This window comes from Pundamilia nyererei, unplaced genomic scaffold (genome assembly GCF_000239375.1).
Source record: "Pundamilia nyererei isolate P.nyererei 1_Seehausen unplaced genomic scaffold, PunNye1.0 scaffold00108, whole genome shotgun sequence".
NCBI lineage: Eukaryota > Metazoa > Chordata > Actinopteri > Cichliformes > Cichlidae > Pundamilia > Pundamilia nyererei.
This window is the reverse complement of record NW_005187509.1, coordinates 1,683,400-1,700,095: the sequence shown is the minus strand read 5'-3', so window position 1 is coordinate 1,700,095 and position 16,696 is coordinate 1,683,400. Positions and strand designations below refer to the sequence as shown.

The 16,696-nt window shown below is 43.7% G+C and overlaps 1 protein-coding gene across 1 annotated transcript in view; it reads left to right on the top strand.

Annotated features, from left to right (window-relative positions):
- Nucleotides 1-16,696, top strand: part of fat2 (FAT atypical cadherin 2) — a 93,907-nt gene that overhangs the window by 14,084 nt on the left and 63,127 nt on the right. The window contains exons 2-5 of the mRNA XM_005741232.1: nucleotides 3,419-6,685; nucleotides 7,816-8,127; nucleotides 14,820-14,878; nucleotides 16,271-16,582. Coding sequence (XP_005741289.1) covers nucleotides 3,427-6,685; nucleotides 7,816-8,127; nucleotides 14,820-14,878; nucleotides 16,271-16,582 — 3,942 coding nt within the window. The 5' untranslated portion in view covers nucleotides 3,419-3,426. The remainder of the gene's footprint in view (nucleotides 1-3,418; nucleotides 6,686-7,815; nucleotides 8,128-14,819; nucleotides 14,879-16,270; nucleotides 16,583-16,696) is intronic.

The window sequence follows — 16,696 nt, the reverse complement described above, 5'->3', positions numbered from 1 at the left end:
TTTTTTCTTTGCCAGTTTAACAGTTTCTGTTGTGCCTGTTAGTACTCCCTGTCTGTTTTCTTACCTGGTTCTTCTTGACCTTGTACTTTCTCCTCATGTTCTCCTCTTTCCTCTCTCCCTCTTTGGACTGACAATCATACACAAATAGATTGTATTCAATTAGATTAAAAAATACTATTAAGATCACTAATAAAAAAAAGTCCTCTCTCAGTTTACTTTTAACCAAAAGGCAAATAACCAAACCACATGTACATCTAATAAAGGATATAAATATTGAAACACTGATCCAACATTATCCTTTATTGATGGATCATTTGATTTTACACTTTTACCTGAATGTGGCTCCTTTTTTTGAAAAAACTACCTCATATCCATTATGAACCTGGCTGTCTCTCTGTACACAAACAAACACACACACACAACAGGAGTTATAAGGTTAATGGGCATCCAGTCAGTTAGCTAGTTAGTACCTTGGGTTCAATATCGGCACATATGACAAAATAACCAGTTTCTCTCATTACATTTAAAACAGGACGGTGGTAACAACAGTAGGCTGCGGACAATGTTACGTTTTACATTTTAAATAGGCTGCATACATTTAAATGGGAGCAACAGGACGGTCAAATGTCGCTGATTTTACTACAGAGCAGGACGGATTGTAGGGTAGCAAACATAGTCGGAAAACACGTTTTCAACACTGCAGGTTACCTGGTGTAATATTTATCAGCTAAAAAGAAACATGGCCTGACTCCTACCTAACTATATAAAGAGTAACTGAAGGTTAAATGCAGCTAACATGTCCTGTTTTAAGCCAGGCACTTCCACCTCTGCTCCGCTGCGTCTCAGCCACCATCGCTCTGGCAGCAACGGCGCTAGAGCCAGAGCAGGGGAGAGCTGGAACAAACCACTTTGGGAGGGGGGAGGGGTTATCTATACTTTTGTTGTCAAAATGTTCCATCTCAATTACGTACTGTATGCTTTTTATATTTTTAGTAGTGTGTCCCACAAACAGCAAATATTGTCAAAAAAAGTAAGAAATCTTTGAGGGTGCTTTGATTCATTTTGGGGGTGCTGAAGCACCCTCAAAAATGGTCTAAAATCGCCCCTGGGTAAGACCATTTAAATAAGGAGGTAATAAGTCAGGTTTTAAGTAAGTAAGTTTTAGCGCTTGCATAACAATATTTCCCAGTTTTACATTATAAGCACGCTTTTACAGGAAAAGAGACATTTGGACTGTGATTATAAAAATAAAGATGTCCCAAAATGTCCACATTTCCAGGCAGCATAAATATTCTCGGTGGAGAGATCAGCGATCTGTGAGGTGTCCTAAAAAAGTCAAGTCAAACCCTGAAGCAGTGCATCTAAAATGTGCCGGTCACAAAATAGACGTGAGCACCAGAAAAAAATGATGGTGCAGAAAGCCTGGCTAAATTACAAAACACCTTGCCTCTCTTTTGAATTCCAAGCTGTGACGTTGGCGTTTGTAATCTGATCAACTGTCACCATGTGAGTGGAGATAACACCCCTCATACCTGTCACCGTCCAGTGAAAGCTCCAGCGCCAGCCTACCTGGAGACTTGGGACCAAACCATCAGCGCGTCCGGGAGTGCTGTTTTCCTAAACCCACATGAGTGTGAGATCGTGTGAGATACTGGTATTCATAACTTTCTGCCACAATAAGGCATCTTTTGTCTTGCCCTTTTGTGTGTTCAGATTTGTTTAGACAACTGAAACCGAATGGTTGGTGTTAAGGTGCAAAGATATTCTATTTGAAATAGCTTATTTTTGTGGAGGAACCGGAGGTAAAAGGGAGAACTTTTCATACCTCTGATCTTGGAAAAAGGAGTTTGTTCCTTCCAGATTCCTATGATTGGATGAACTGTCAGGGACGCAGTGAGGATGGTGTGGGCATCCTTATTATTTTCCAGATTCCTTGGACACATCAGACTCTTTGTACTCCTCTGAATAAAGGGAGCTTCACTTTTAAAGCAGTTGTGTGATTCATGGTTTTAGGTCATTTGTGAGTTACTTTTAGCTTTTTGTGTCCTGATGGGGTTGATCTTTCTGCCAGCACGCCGTGTACACACCATCAATCAGAGGCTTGGACCACATGGACATGATGAACCACAGGAAAACATTAGCATAGGTAGATATGGCGATTCCAGAGATGCTGAAGAGTTATGCTACAATGCTGATGTATGGAAACATGGATTAGGTTCAGAAGGATATTGTGGGTCATGATTTTGAAAGACAAACTTTAAAGTGTAAGACAACACTGGCAGTGACATCCTTAACTGAGCAATAATTTTTGATGTATGTCTTCATCAGATTTGAGTTTTAGGCCTCTACATCATCACGGGGATGTCTTCATCCTAACCCCCTTAAATGATTTCGTTTGTATAAACAAATTGTGAGCAATACATTGGACAAAATGCTGAATGTAGCAAAAATGGAAAAAATCTTTAGATTTTTTTTACATGATCATCGTCATCATCATCAGGTTTGGTCCAAATCCATCTTTTCAGAACATGTTCAGCTGCTGCTGCTGTGACTCATTTATGCAGAAAGTGTAAACAGGTTAAAACCACTGTCTTTCCCTAAGGCTAACCTGGTTTAGAGTCTGAAGTTTCCCAGGAAGTCAAAGAGAAAGTAAAAAAAGGAATTATAACTGCACCATATGCCTCCAACCTCCCAACAGACACTGTAGGTCTGTTACTCAGGTCCGTTATTTCTCGCTGCAGCTGGCGCATGAATTGAATCTGATTAAAAAGCATTGTCTTTCAGAACACCTTATAATAAAAGATGCTGTTAAACTGGAAGAATAAAAGACAAAACACACATGTGAGCTTTGTAGAGTTGGACATGAATGTGGGCTGCAGGTAGTGATTGTTGGTTTTATATGTTTAACTTTTTGATCAGGTCTTCCCTGTAAAAGGTTATGGGTGTAGCAGTTTAATGACTCATGCCTCCACGGATAAGTGCTCTCAGTCTCTGAGCCACCCACCATCACCTACCACTCCTCCACACATCGTTGCAATGACTGAAGGCGATTATTGGGACAACTCTGCGCTGCTGATATTCATCCTCAGAGAAATGATTAGGGGGCATTTGGGCTGCCAACTCTCTGAAAAAGCTTGTTGGCCTGAAACAATCCAGCGTTTTACTGGTTTTACGTTTTGTCAAGACAAGTTAGGACAAGAGTGAGACGCCTCTCCGCAGCCTCCCCTCGGCTGTTGTGTCAATATGCTTTCTCTGTTGTACTCTTTGTGCTCGAGCTTCAGGGAAGTGATTGGTCTATTTACAAAATAGCTTGGAGTGTACATTTCATGTCTTGTCGTGTGATACAGGCAGCTGTTGTCTCTCCCTAAAGGCTTTTCTTACATGACTTTTATTCTTCTCTTTTCTGTCTTTTTTACAGATGTGAAAATGTTCAAAAAGGGGATTATGATGGCAGCTTCAGGAGCAATCCTTCTTGTTTTTGCCTCAGTCCTCACATGTGTGACAAGATCTGAAGGTAGTTATAGACTGGGAAAAGGCAGTTCTCCTCTGCTGTTTACACACCACCTCTACAACGCTGCCATCAACGAGAACTCAGCCCCGCGGATGTACGTTGAGACGCAGGTGAAGATGGGCATTGAAGTGACAGATCCGCTGTGGGACATCAAGTACAACATCGTCTCAGGTGACGATGACAGCTTCTTCAAAGCAGAGGCAGTCAAAGTCGGAAATTTCTGCTTTCTCAGGATCAAGACGCGCAGCAGCACCTCGGCTCTCCTCAACAGGGAGGTCCGAGACTCGTACACTCTCACTGTGGAGGCAAAGGAAAGCACTTTTGGCTTCGAGGCAATGACGAAGGTCTTCATCCAGGTGCTTGACACCAACGACTTAAAGCCTCTCTTCTACCCGGCATCGTACAATGTGGCCATCAGGGAGGACGCTCCTCTAAAGTCAAGTGTCACCAAAGTCAGCGCTACAGACGCCGACATTGGGAGCAATGCTGAGTTTTATTATTCATTCACCAGCAGAGCTCATCCGTTTGTTGTTGACCCTTTCACGGGCACGGTGAGCCTCATCAAGAGGCTCAATCACACTCGAGCACAGCGCTACGACCTCACCGTATTAGCAGAGGACAGGACAAAAAAGATATCCGGTGTTCAGAAATTTGGGAATGTCGCCAGGGTCACTGTAAACATACAAAAGATGACCATGGCATCTCCAGTTATCACACCGCCCCCTGAAGCTACAGTGTCTGCAGATGGAAAAATAGATATCAATGTCCATGTGGAGGAAGGAGTTAAGCCAGTGGAATCCCTCAATATCATTGGAGGGGATCCCCACAAGTGGTTTGAGGTAATCCCCTCAGGTGTGCAGGGCAGTGACTTCCAAGTGATCTCTACAAAGAGGATTATCTGGTCTCAGGCTCGTTTTGGGTTGAATCTTTCACTGCAAGCTAAAGACAGGAGCTTGCCAAGTTTCCTCTCTCCAATCACACAAATCCACATTCCAGCCTATCATTACAGCCCACTGGCATTTTTGGAGGACACCTACATTGTGACTCTGAGTGAGTTTTCACCCCCACAGACTCATGTACTTAAGGTTTCTGTCACCTCAGTTCCCTTTAACGTTACATTTAGTATCAAGAACAATCCAGACACCTCTAACTTTAAGATCAATCCTAAAACTGGGATTATCATAACTACAGGGAAATTTGATTATGAGAGGAAAGATCGATATGAGTTTGATGTAATGGCCAATCACGGTGAAGCTGAAACTCACATCGTGGTGGAGATAACGGATGAAAACGACAACAGCCCAGAGTTCACACAGACATCCTATCAGGCCACGCTGGATGAAAACAGCCCTGTTGGCAGCAGCGTGTTGAAAGTAGCAGCTTCAGACAAAGACAAAGGCAAAAACGGCTTTGTGACTTACGCGATTGCAAATTCAGGCCCTTTGCCTTTTACAATAGATCCATTCACGGGCATCATCTCTACCTCCGAACACTTGGACTACGAACTGATGAAACGGCGGTATCACCTGAGAGTTTGGGCGTCGGACAGCGGCGGCCCCTTCAGTCAGGTCAGCGAAAGCCCTGTGACAATAACTCTGAACAACATCAACGATAACATCCCTCTGTTCGAGCAGGTGGGCTGCAATGTTACTGTACCTCTGGATTTACCTGTGGGACACGAAGTCGCAAAGCTGTCAGCTATTGATTTAGATGAGCTGCAGCAGCTGAGGTATGTCATCGAGTCAGGGAACGAGCTCCAAGTGTTCGGGATCAACTCTGTGACTGGAGTCATTGCCCTGAAACAACCTATCCCTCTGCTGCAGGGTTCATTCACTCTGAGAGTTGTAGCCACCGATGGGAAGCATCACTCTGAAGCATCGGTTGTCAGGATAACCATTACTAACCGAGGTGAAGATCGAACGCTGCACTGCAAGGAAACTGGCATTGCCAAACAGGTCACTGATAAACTAATCAAGTCAATCAAACCCATTTTAATCAATCAGGAGGAGGACACATTCTCAGATATCCACATCACCAATCGACATTCTCCCAAGTTTGATACAAGCATTCCCAGTTCGATTGATCTCGTCGAGAACCATCCATTAAATTCAACCATTGTTCAGTTCAAAGCAACAGACAACGACTCTGGGTTTAATAGTAAGCTTGTGTACGCCATCTCGAGTGGGAATGAAGATGGCTGTTTCTCCATTGATACGTTCTCTGGTGATCTTCGGCTAGTTTGTCCACTTGACAGAGAGAGAAAGGGGTTCTACATTTTGAACATCACTGTTTATGACTTGGGAATACCGCAAACTTCTGCGTGGAAATTCATTGCCGTTAACATCATGGATGTCAATGACAATCCTCCTGTTTTCGATCAGCCCAGGTACGTGATCCACGTGCCTGAAAACAAAGAGGTGAATTCGGTTATTTTTACATGTCGCACAGCAGACCTGGACTCAGATATGAGTGGTAAAGTCCAGTATTCCCTCCTGACAATGACCGACATGTTCAGGATGGATGAATTCACCGGAGAGCTGATTGTGACGGGTAGACTGGATCGAGAAAGCTCACCCAAGCATGATCTCCTGATTGAAGCAAGAGACCAGGCTACAGTCGGCCCTCAGCTGTTCTCCACTGTCAACCTGGTGGTGATTTTGCAGGATATAAATGACAACCCACCCAAATTTGTGCCCAAAGTGCATAAAATAAAAGTTCCAGAAGATGTTCCTGTGGGCACGCTGCTTGTCTGGGTGGACAGCATGGACTTGGATCTGGGCAGTGGAGGCCTTGTCACCTATAACCTCAAAAACACAGAGAGCGGGATCTTCCATCTCGACTCCTCCACCGGCGCCCTCACCCTCGAGAGAGAGCTGGACTTTGAGAGGCGGCCATCTTACAATCTCACAGTCTGGGCAGTCGACCACGGCCTCCCTCGCTCCTTGTCATCGTCATGCTTCGTGGAGATCGAGGTTCTGGATGTCAATGAGAACCTCCACCGGCCGGTGTTCTCAGAGTTCGTCTATGAAGCTCTGGTAAAGGAGGACTCAGCTGTAGGGACATCTGTGGTAACTCTCACGGCTTCAGACAAAGACCTGGGCAGAGACGGGGTTGTCAGGTACCACATCCATGATGGCTCTGGCTTAGGAGTGTTCACCATTGATGAGGAAGCAGGTAACTAACACTTGGTGATTCAATTTTTGTTGTTGTGATGTTTTTATCTAAAAAGTAGAAAAGCAATGTTAGCAATTTTTAGTCAGATGTGAAGCCTGATCTCGCTCTCATAGTTTAGCTTAGCAGAAAGACTGGGAAAAGGCCTTTGTCCTCTCCAAAAGGTTGCACCATTAAATCTCACCTGGTAACACACTAGGTTTCCATATAGAAACAAAGTTTAGGAGCTAAGAACCAATCTGACTGAAAGCCAAAGCTAACCACCTGCTAAATAAAGCACTGTTTAGCAGAGTGTGTCTTCAGTGAAGGGTAAAGATTATAGACTAGTTCTCAGTAGAAAGGTCAAAGGTCAGAACCGTTGTGCTCTGTAAACAGTAATTAGCACTGCAGCATAAATTAAACGGCACAAGTGTTGCATGGTAACATTAGTCTTTTCCACCTCTCTGACACGCCTCGTGCTGCATTGAACTTTACAGCTGTATGCTCATGTGCTCACTCTGATAGAACGGGACGTGTACTTGCTTGAAGAAGCAGTTCTTCGTCTGGGGTTGTTAAAGTAGTTTGTATATTTTTCCATCAGCATATCCTTTGCAGAGGATACCCTGCGACCTTGCAGCGTATCACAATGTATTCCATTGGCCTGCTGCTGTACTTAAGACTCAAATAAAATCAGACTGAATGGCGTTCACTGTGACAAAAGAGTTATGCTGAAATATGTCTTTGTCTCCACGTTGCTGCTTCATTATCTCTCACTTGGGGCATCAACATTTAAACAGCCTCTTCAGACCACTGTGCAGAGGAGTACATTTCCATTGTGTTCAGGCCTCTGTGCGGGCCTCTTTTCTAGCGTATTAAGCTAACACAAATATGTCACACATTTTGCTGAACAGGGAATAACTTAAAATTTCACAACCCACGTCTGGGCTCCTTTCCAGATTTTTTTTGAATGCAAAGAGACACCTTAAGCTCAGTTACGGCGCAAGTGGCTGCTAGTTCCTCCCGGGTTGTACAGTGATTAAGCATGAACAGATTAGATGGATAAGTGATTCATTCCTGAGGCAGGGCAGCATGTTTGAAACATGTGAATACCAGTGTAGACAACAATGATTTAACTGTACCGTTGGTGTGTTTAGGTGTGATTCGTATGACAGAGATGCTGGACCGCGAGACGGCGCCTCATTACTGGCTCTCCGTCTACGCCACCGATCTGGGGACTGAACCTCTGATCACCTGGACTCACGTCTTCATCGAGGTCCTGGACATTAATGACAATGCTCCCGAACTTTCCCAGCCGATGTATTTTGCATCTGTCCCAGAGAACGTGGACACGGTCGAATCCGTCATCAAGGTGTCGGCCACAGATGTGGACACGTCCTCTGAGGGGAAGCTTTCCTTCCAGATGCTGGAATCTCACCGATTGCACTTTGACATCGATCCTAACACAGGTGAATACTCTTCAATGAAAAATATAATCAAAGGAGACCTTGATGAATTTCAACATGTCACAGAAAGTTTTCCTGGCTCAGAAAGGTAAAACAAGGTGATATCATGTGAGTTATCTCAGTCGCAAACTGAGGCACAACATTTTAACACCAAGTTTTGAATGGCAAGCTAACCTGGAGAATTTCTTATCCATCCAGACCTTTTCTTTAACTTGTCCAATTCAAGGCTGCAGCGTCACAGGGCGAGCGGCAGAATACACTCTGGACACTTTGCTAGTCTGTCCCACAGAGAGACACACACACACCCTCTCACAGTCACATTCACACCTACAGTCAATTTAACCTCAACAGTTTATTTAACGTCAGGGGTGTCCAACTTGAGAGCTACTGTCCTGCAGCTTTTAGATGCATTCCTACTCCACCACTGCTGAATAAAATGGTTGGATTACCTCTTCAGTATGCCATCAATTTTGGCAAAGGCCTGATAACAAGCCATTCATGTGATTCAGGTGTGTCGGAACAAAGACTGGAGTTGGACACCCCTGGTGTATGTCTTTGGACTGTGAGAGGAAGCGTGAGTACATGGAGAAAGGCCAAACTGCCCCCAGCTGTACAAAGAGTGTTTAACCTTAATTATGAGTACTCACCAATAAAAACATGGTCAGTACTCTGAACTCTGTCCTTAAAGTTCCTAAACCTTCATAAGATTGAAAAAATAATTTCCAGACCTAGCACTTCCATCCAACAGGTAGACATTGTGTTTTTAATTGCAGCTATAATTATTTTGTTATTGAATTTATTATTAGAATATAGTACAAAAGAGCTTGTAATTTTCCAGTTTTCCAGCTTTGGCTCACGTCTCCTCCCTCCCACTTAAACATTTCTCACCCCTGAATCATGGTATTGAAGCATTCAGTGAGCAGCATATGTGCAGGCAAAAATACAGGAACTCTGGGATGTAATTGGATCAAGTTGCTCAGCGTCATTCTGGCATTTCACGAGCAGCTCGAGCAGAAAAAGAGACTTCATGCTCTCATTGCAATTGATTTACATCTTGATTCAAACTCCCTTTGTGTGTGCAGGACATCTGGCAGGCCTCTGTTGCAGAGTGTTTTGGTATATCTGTACGTGTTACATTTTGATTCATGGGTGAAAAGCTAACAAGCATATGCATGCTTGCAAATGCAGTGTTGCAAGCATGAGTGCAGTATGTGCTGCGGAAGCTAGGTCTGCCTATACCTATACAACAGGGAGCTCCCTGAGAGTCACTCACAGAGTCAGTCACGTGCGACCTGAAATAAAAACTGAGTTAGCATGACGGGAACAATGAGGAAGCCTAAACATCTCTGCCTTCCTCGCTGACAGTTGAAGCTGCATCACCTGGCGAGGACTTTGAAGTTAAAGCTATTGAGTGCAGCATTAGCTGTGATGCTACCAGCCGCTACAAGCCCTGTCCTCGTCCTCTAACATGCTATTTGTCCACGCCCCGAGGCCAGTGTACCGAGGGATTACAGAGATGTCACTCAGAGACGGGGCAAAGGTTTGCTGCCAGCTGGAGTGTGTCACATTCAAACAAGTATTTTTCTATAAATGCAGGTGTATTTGGTATCCATTTACTCATGCATAGAAGCACAGGATGAATAGTGTTTTGCTGAAAAGGGGTTATTAAATCTCTGTGAACCTTTTTGTATTCTGAGGCTGCAGGCTGAGGACAGCTGACTGACACTGACCCAAATTCTTGCAGAACTGACCGAAGTTTTATTTTTTTTATCCCTGTGCTGCAAACTAAAAAAAATTAAAGTGAAAAAACTCCTAAAACCTGAAGTTCCTCTAACATCTAGCAGAGGCTCCAGCAGTGATAATAAACGTGCAAAAATAAACGTGCATTATTAGGGCTGTGGTCTCTTTGACTGACGGGTGGCTGGTGACCAGTGTTGCCAACTCCTCAGTAAGGAAAATCGCTATTGGCTGTCCTAAAAGTCGCTAGAAGTTGCCAAATGATGTCATCGCCTAATTTGCATAATTGGTCATGCTAATGTAATTGTAACCTACGGTGTTTTAGAGAGAAATAACATCGTGGAAGAGACAAAGTGAGTAAAAAACGTCCTAAATGCAGTTAGAATTTATTTAGAACTACAAATTAAATTTCTTTTAGCAATTATTGTTTTTTAATGTCACAATTCCAACCCTGCTCCTTTTTCTGGGCCTGGACCGGCAAAAGTGACCTGAAATAGGCACTCTGGTGGAGTTACTGTGTGTGTGAGAGTGTGTGTTTATAAGTAGTTTTAAACCTTGTAATCCACAAAATAGCATAAGGGTAAAAGAAGAACTGACTGCGTTACAGTCAGTGCGGGAGCAGCGGCTTCGCTCATGCGCGATTCATTTGCCGTTTGGACGCACAGGTGTGAACGTCTCCTGCCCTGATAGCAGCTGGGGAGGACTATCCTCCGCCTGTGAGCGCTTTGGCACGGGTGAGGTGCTCACGGCAACACCGCTGCTTGTTGAGAGTAAGAGCGATACGCGTTTTCATGTCAAAAAGTCGTCATAAATAAGTCTCCAATACCACCAGAAAAAGTCGCCAGATTTGTCGCTAGTTGCTTTTTAGAAAAAAAGTCGCTAAGGTGATCTGAAAACTCGCTAAATATAGCGACAAAGTCACTAAGTTGGCAACACTGCTGGTGACACAAGTGGCTGTAGCTGCTAGCTGCCTGCTAGGCTTCTCCTCAGCTAGCTGGAGTTCCTGAACTGGACCTGTGGACTAGGGCTGGGTATCGTCACTGATTTCTAGAATCGATTCAATTCCGATTCACAAGGTCCCGAATTGATCCACGATTGGATTTAATTCGATTCGATTTAATTCGATTCGATTCAATTCAATTCGATTTGAATCTGGGAAATTTTGACAGTCAGAAATATTATAATTCAGATCAGTACATTTACATATTTTTGTATCTATAAAAAGGAAGCTGACACACGCAAGACTTTATCAAAAGTGTGTGCATCACAGCACAGAAACACAGAAAAACATGAAGGTGATTTTCCTGGCCTGGGATTTTATAAAAATATTCTGCAGTACATCATAAACGAAAGAAATCCATTAATCAATAAATGAACATTACCTCTGAAGTTACAGCGGTTTTATTAGAGACACGGCTAAGTGTTTTGCATTTTGCATAATTTTAAAAAGTTTAAATTTGTTCAGTATTGAACGGCAGAAATTAGGTTTTCTTTTTGGAAGTATATAAAAAGGAAAGAAAAAAAACGTCGGCCGACAGCGCTGTAAACAACGGCAGACTTGTGCGTAACAAGCAAGCGAATAATGAAGAAAAACTGTTCTTGAAGTACAGAGAGAGAGAGCTGTGCATCGTGGTCGAAGCAAAACAGTAAAAGTAAGAGTGAATACATGACGATGTTTATGTGAAGCGTAGTTTGGATCTTCTTTTGCTGCTGGTTCGGTCAATATTGTTTGGAGAGACATCAAACTAACAGCTTTAGAATCAGCGCATAAAGGGCGTGAACACAAAGTGCGGACCCGCCGACAGATCAGAATCAGCGAGCTGTCGGCTTTCAGCCCCGACTGTGAGAAAGGCGACATCTGACTGATTCTGATCCGCGGGTTGCGCTGTGTGTGCAGAATCCATGTTCCTGCTCTCATTTACTGTCTTAGCTGTTTGGTGGTTGTTGAAATTTTGTGAGGTTTCACCTGAGATTCTGGCATTTCGGGCAAAATAAATTTATATTAAAAAATCGATTCAGGATTTTAATGGATCGATTTCACGTTATCCAAGCCAGAATCGATTTTAATCGATAAATCGATTATAAAAACCCACCCCTACTGTGGACCACATTTGTGCTGTTGGAGCTCTTGCTAATAGTTTTTACATTAAATCGCAGCTTCCACAGGTCCAGTAAACATCAGAACAAATGCTAAACAGGCTTTTTGACTTCGAGGTCTGCAACTGGTTTTTGTGGTTCACTGAAGTCCAAATCAACAGGAAACCTAGTTGCCAGTTTGTGGCCTCTAGAGCTCTGACCTCAGCTTCTTTCAGCTCATACGGGATGAACTGGACTCAAACTGGGACCTCATCTTCTGCCTTCAGTGCTCACTAACACTCCTGGAGCCATGTCGGAGCACAGGCTGTCATAGCTTAAATCAAACAGACTTTTAGGATGTGCTGACATCCTCTCTGACTTTTACTTGTAGACAGTAAACTGAGCTGTCCTTAAAATCCTTTGACAACAAAGAATCAAAGAAATATCGTGTACTAGCTTATATAGATTAGAAAAACGGCGTAAGCAGAGGGAGATCATGTTACCTGGAACCTGTTCCTCTTTGGAACATGACCCACCTTGTCTTACTGTTAACAAATGAACCTCTTATTAGCAATATGAGGGTGAAACCACTCGTGCCTTGACAAGATGAAAGTGACTCATGACCACAGCGCTGTGTCCGTTTCAGGCGAGAAGAATCGAGGAAGCTTCGTGCTTTAATGCAGAAATGCACATGAAACATTGTCGTGTGTGTTTTGAGAAAAAGCATCTCGTGGAACACTTCATTATGTGTTTGTTTGTTGACAAGGCCAGGCAAGTCAGGAATGTGCCCACTTCATTAGCATTTTGCAACAGCAAATTCCTCAAATGGCTGCAGGCTGTTGATTCAAAAAGTGATATGATGCGATTGTGTATTTTATATTCTCGATATACACAAAGTACTCACCAAGATGTATGATATTTTTCTTACTATTAACAAATTTACATGAAAAAGAGTCCAACACCTGGGACCAACTTTTATATGAAATCTGTCTCGGGTAGCACATTCTCAGTCTCAGAGCCTGAGACTGAATTGTTACGTCTATCGAGAGGGGAATGATACACAGTGTAAAGGAAGGATGCAGCCAAAAGCCCAGCTTTGAAGCCTTAATGTGTTTTGGCCGTTGCCATGTTGGCTTTTTGGAGGCAGGAGTGACTGTATGTGGATGAGAGGTTGGAGTGCCAAGGCTCCACCGACCTTGTTATCAAGCTGAATCCACAGACTCAGTGGGAATGTCACACAGACACAGATACCTGCTAATTACCCCTCAGTAACATACAAACAAAAATTCTCAAACTTTTTTCTCATTGGCATTTCTGAAATAGTTCTCAGAAATTTGCGATGTCTGAATTAAAAAGCAAGTGAAACTAGTCCACATTCAAAAAAGAAGAGACGTAAAAATGTGATGTGAATCCTGCGAAAAAGGAATGAACGGCCCCTGACGCAGAAGCAGCTGTTTGTCCTCGTGTGGTTTTGACAGGCGTCCTGGATGGCTGAGTGAAAACAGGCGGTGGGGAGGGACGAGGCTTTAGCCGTGATTCCCACGTCTGCACTAATGACAGGAACACACTTTCTAACGTTCCCACCTGTCCCTCCCAGCAGGGCTTGTTTGCTCTGTCATAAAAGGACTCGATGATGCTCAGTGGGGCCTCTTTTGCAGCACTTACGACCCCCTCCTCTGTCTGCAGCTCCCACACCTCTTTTGGTTGGAGACACAGAGACTTGTATTTTCCCAGCCTGTTGCTGTGTGTCTAGGACGCTTCTCCCAGCAGCTGCAGACACTTAAACACGCTGATTCAGCAAACTGTCAGCCGCGGTTTCCCTCGCGGTGTCTGATAATCACCTGTCACACAGTTCAGAGGCCGACTGAGCTCAGGCGGATGCGGCGGAAGCATCTGATTGGCTGTGAGTGACCCCTCCTCCCAGTGATGAGTCAGTGTTGTGCTCTGAGTGTAAGGTGACCCAAATTGCTAATTTCCAACTGTAGAGCGGCTTTGGATGACAAAATAGTGGTTTTGTCTTTCAACAGTAAATTCCACTGGTCCTGTAATGTGACACAGGTGCTTCCCGTATCTCCCAGCCATGCTGAAGGTGATGCCCTCCCCTTATGAGCAGCCCCTCTATGCTTCTGTCTCCTGTTGGTTATTTTGAGTTTATGGGCCTCCAGTTTTTTCCTGTTCTGCCAGCATCAGTACCGACAGCTCCAGTTTCTGTGAGAAAACGATCGAGTCCGGACGCCCCAGCCTTTGCCTGGTGGCAGCGGGATGGGCTCCAGCCCCCGCCCCCACGACATTGAAGTGGAGAGCGGAAGGAAATCGAGGTTTTTTAATGTCTTCTGAAAGTTTATTCATGATATTAAACAATGCAACAAAAATGGATGCCATTTTTTTTTTTAGACAAACAGAAGAAAGTCCTGACCTCCATGTAGGAGGCGACCTTTGCAAAGCTCCTCGATGCGATCTCTGTCGTGTTGAAGGCGGCTTGTTCTCTGCTTCAGAAGTTTATCACGCGATCCATCGCTCGCTCTGTCCCTGTTTGATATCTGTATCAGTCTTTATTCAGGTCGACTTCACCTCAGCACTGCATCACACCGCCATCATCATCATCATCTTTTTTTTAGCTGTTTGTTGTAATTTTTTATAGCGACATAAACAAACATTGAGTGACCCTCAAAAACAAAAACAACAGAAACAACATCAAGAGCTGTAAAATACAATGTGTTTTCTTCTGTTACTACTCAGGGACACCCGCCTCCATTCCCAACTGCCACAACACACACACACACACACACAAAAACTCCCAACTCTGTTTGTTTATGTGTAACCTGCACTCTTCACTTCCTGCTAACAGCACCTGTGTTTGGTGTGTGTGTTTGTGTTTGCAGGTGTTATCAGCACTGTCTCAGCTTTGGATCGAGAGGATAAACCGGAGCACAGTATTGAGGTGAGACTCTGATAAACAACATTTTCTCTTCCCGTCAGATCGATGCAGAAACAGGAACACAAATCCGGCTTTGCTGTGAATCGCCGACGTTCCCATAAATCCAGAATACACAGCAGTGCTCGCTGCTTTACTGACACGGGTAACGAGCACCAAACGTGACGTCAGTGTGGAAGCTGCTCTTTTTTTAATGCTATAATTTTAGTGATCGTTCAGTCGATCGCTGACCTGTGAGTCAAGAAATAGCACAACCCCCCACACATAACGATTTTTTCAAGGAAGTTTTCAGACGAACAAATAAAAGTGAAAAAGTTTTTTTTGCCCCGTTATTATTATTATTTATTTATTTCCAATATTTTTTTAAAGGCCAATAGTTCATCTTTTAGTGTGTCTCTGTTGGTTTGTGTTGTTGGCTCATGTTAAATATTTAAGATATATATGGTTAAAAAAAATGCATGGCATAAATGAACCGTGTAACTAAGAGTACATGAGGCTGAGAGCATGAAAACTGGAATTCTTCCTCAGGGAAACAAGCTTTACTTCAGTTGGAAGCTCCACTTTAAAACTTCCACAGAAATGGGAATCAGTGCACAGTCATTACCTTTAATTATGTTGTTGTTATGTGGACAATCGGAGGTGTGTAATGAGATAAAAGCAGAAAGAAAAGGCATGTGACTGGTAACATTTAGATGCTGGTTCAGATATTTCGACATCAGAAAATCAAACCACATTTCTGGCTACCGACTAAAAGAAATGTATCTCAGCTGCTTGGAAATTAATCTTCCTTAACTAGTGTGACATTTCAGGACAGACCCAAAGTTTCAGAGATTTGAGCCGTCCATCTGAGACCATTTTTATTTTTTCTGATATTATCTATTCAAATCAGTTTTATGTATAGAGCTCCAAATTAGAACAACAGCCTTCTCAGCCTTCTCCATTTTTTTGTAATGATACTACAGAGAAAACAACAACAGGCAGATAACTCCCCTATGAGCAAGCGCTTTGGCGACAGCGGGAAGGAAAAACTCCCTTTTAACAGGAAGAAACCTCCAACAGAACCAGGCTCAGGGAGGGTCAGACGGGTTGGGTGTGAGGGGAGGAAGGTGGGACAAAGACAAGCTGAGGAACAGAGCCAGAGATGAATAATAACTAATGATTAAATAAGACAGGTGCATGACCACATGGAGAACATCTCCACCCCAACCTCCCCCACTCCTAATAAAGGAAAACTCTTAGCAGCAACACAAAAATACCCCCGCCTCCAGCAATCTTTGTCGTAGCTTTAAAACCCCAAGAAATTCATTTAGTGGTTTAAAATTAAGTCAAAGTAAATATAAAGATCAATCGTGCTTTTATTATTCTGATGTTGACCCTCCAACTCTTTTTCACTATCAGGTTATCGTGTCGGATAACGGATCTCCGGCTCTGAGCTCCACCGCCACCGTTGTGATCCAGGTTCTAGATGCCAACGACAACCCTCCCAAGTTCATGGAAAAACGTTTTGACGTCAAGCTGCCTGAACGGCGTCACGACGGTGGCAAACAGGAAGTCTGCAGGATACTCGCTCAGGATAACGACGAGGGCCCGAACGCGGCAGTAACCTACAGTCTGCAGGAAAACGTGGACGAGCAGTTTGAAATCGACCCAGCGACGGGCGTGGTCACATCGCACGGCGACTTCTTGCCCGAAAGCTACAATATTCTCACAGTAGGTGCTGCAGAAATTTTCACCACAGCAAGTTTACTTGTCCCGTCAACGTTTCATACGGCTGATGAATCTGAAGCTGTTACAAACCTGTTGTTAACGCAGTGTTTACTCATT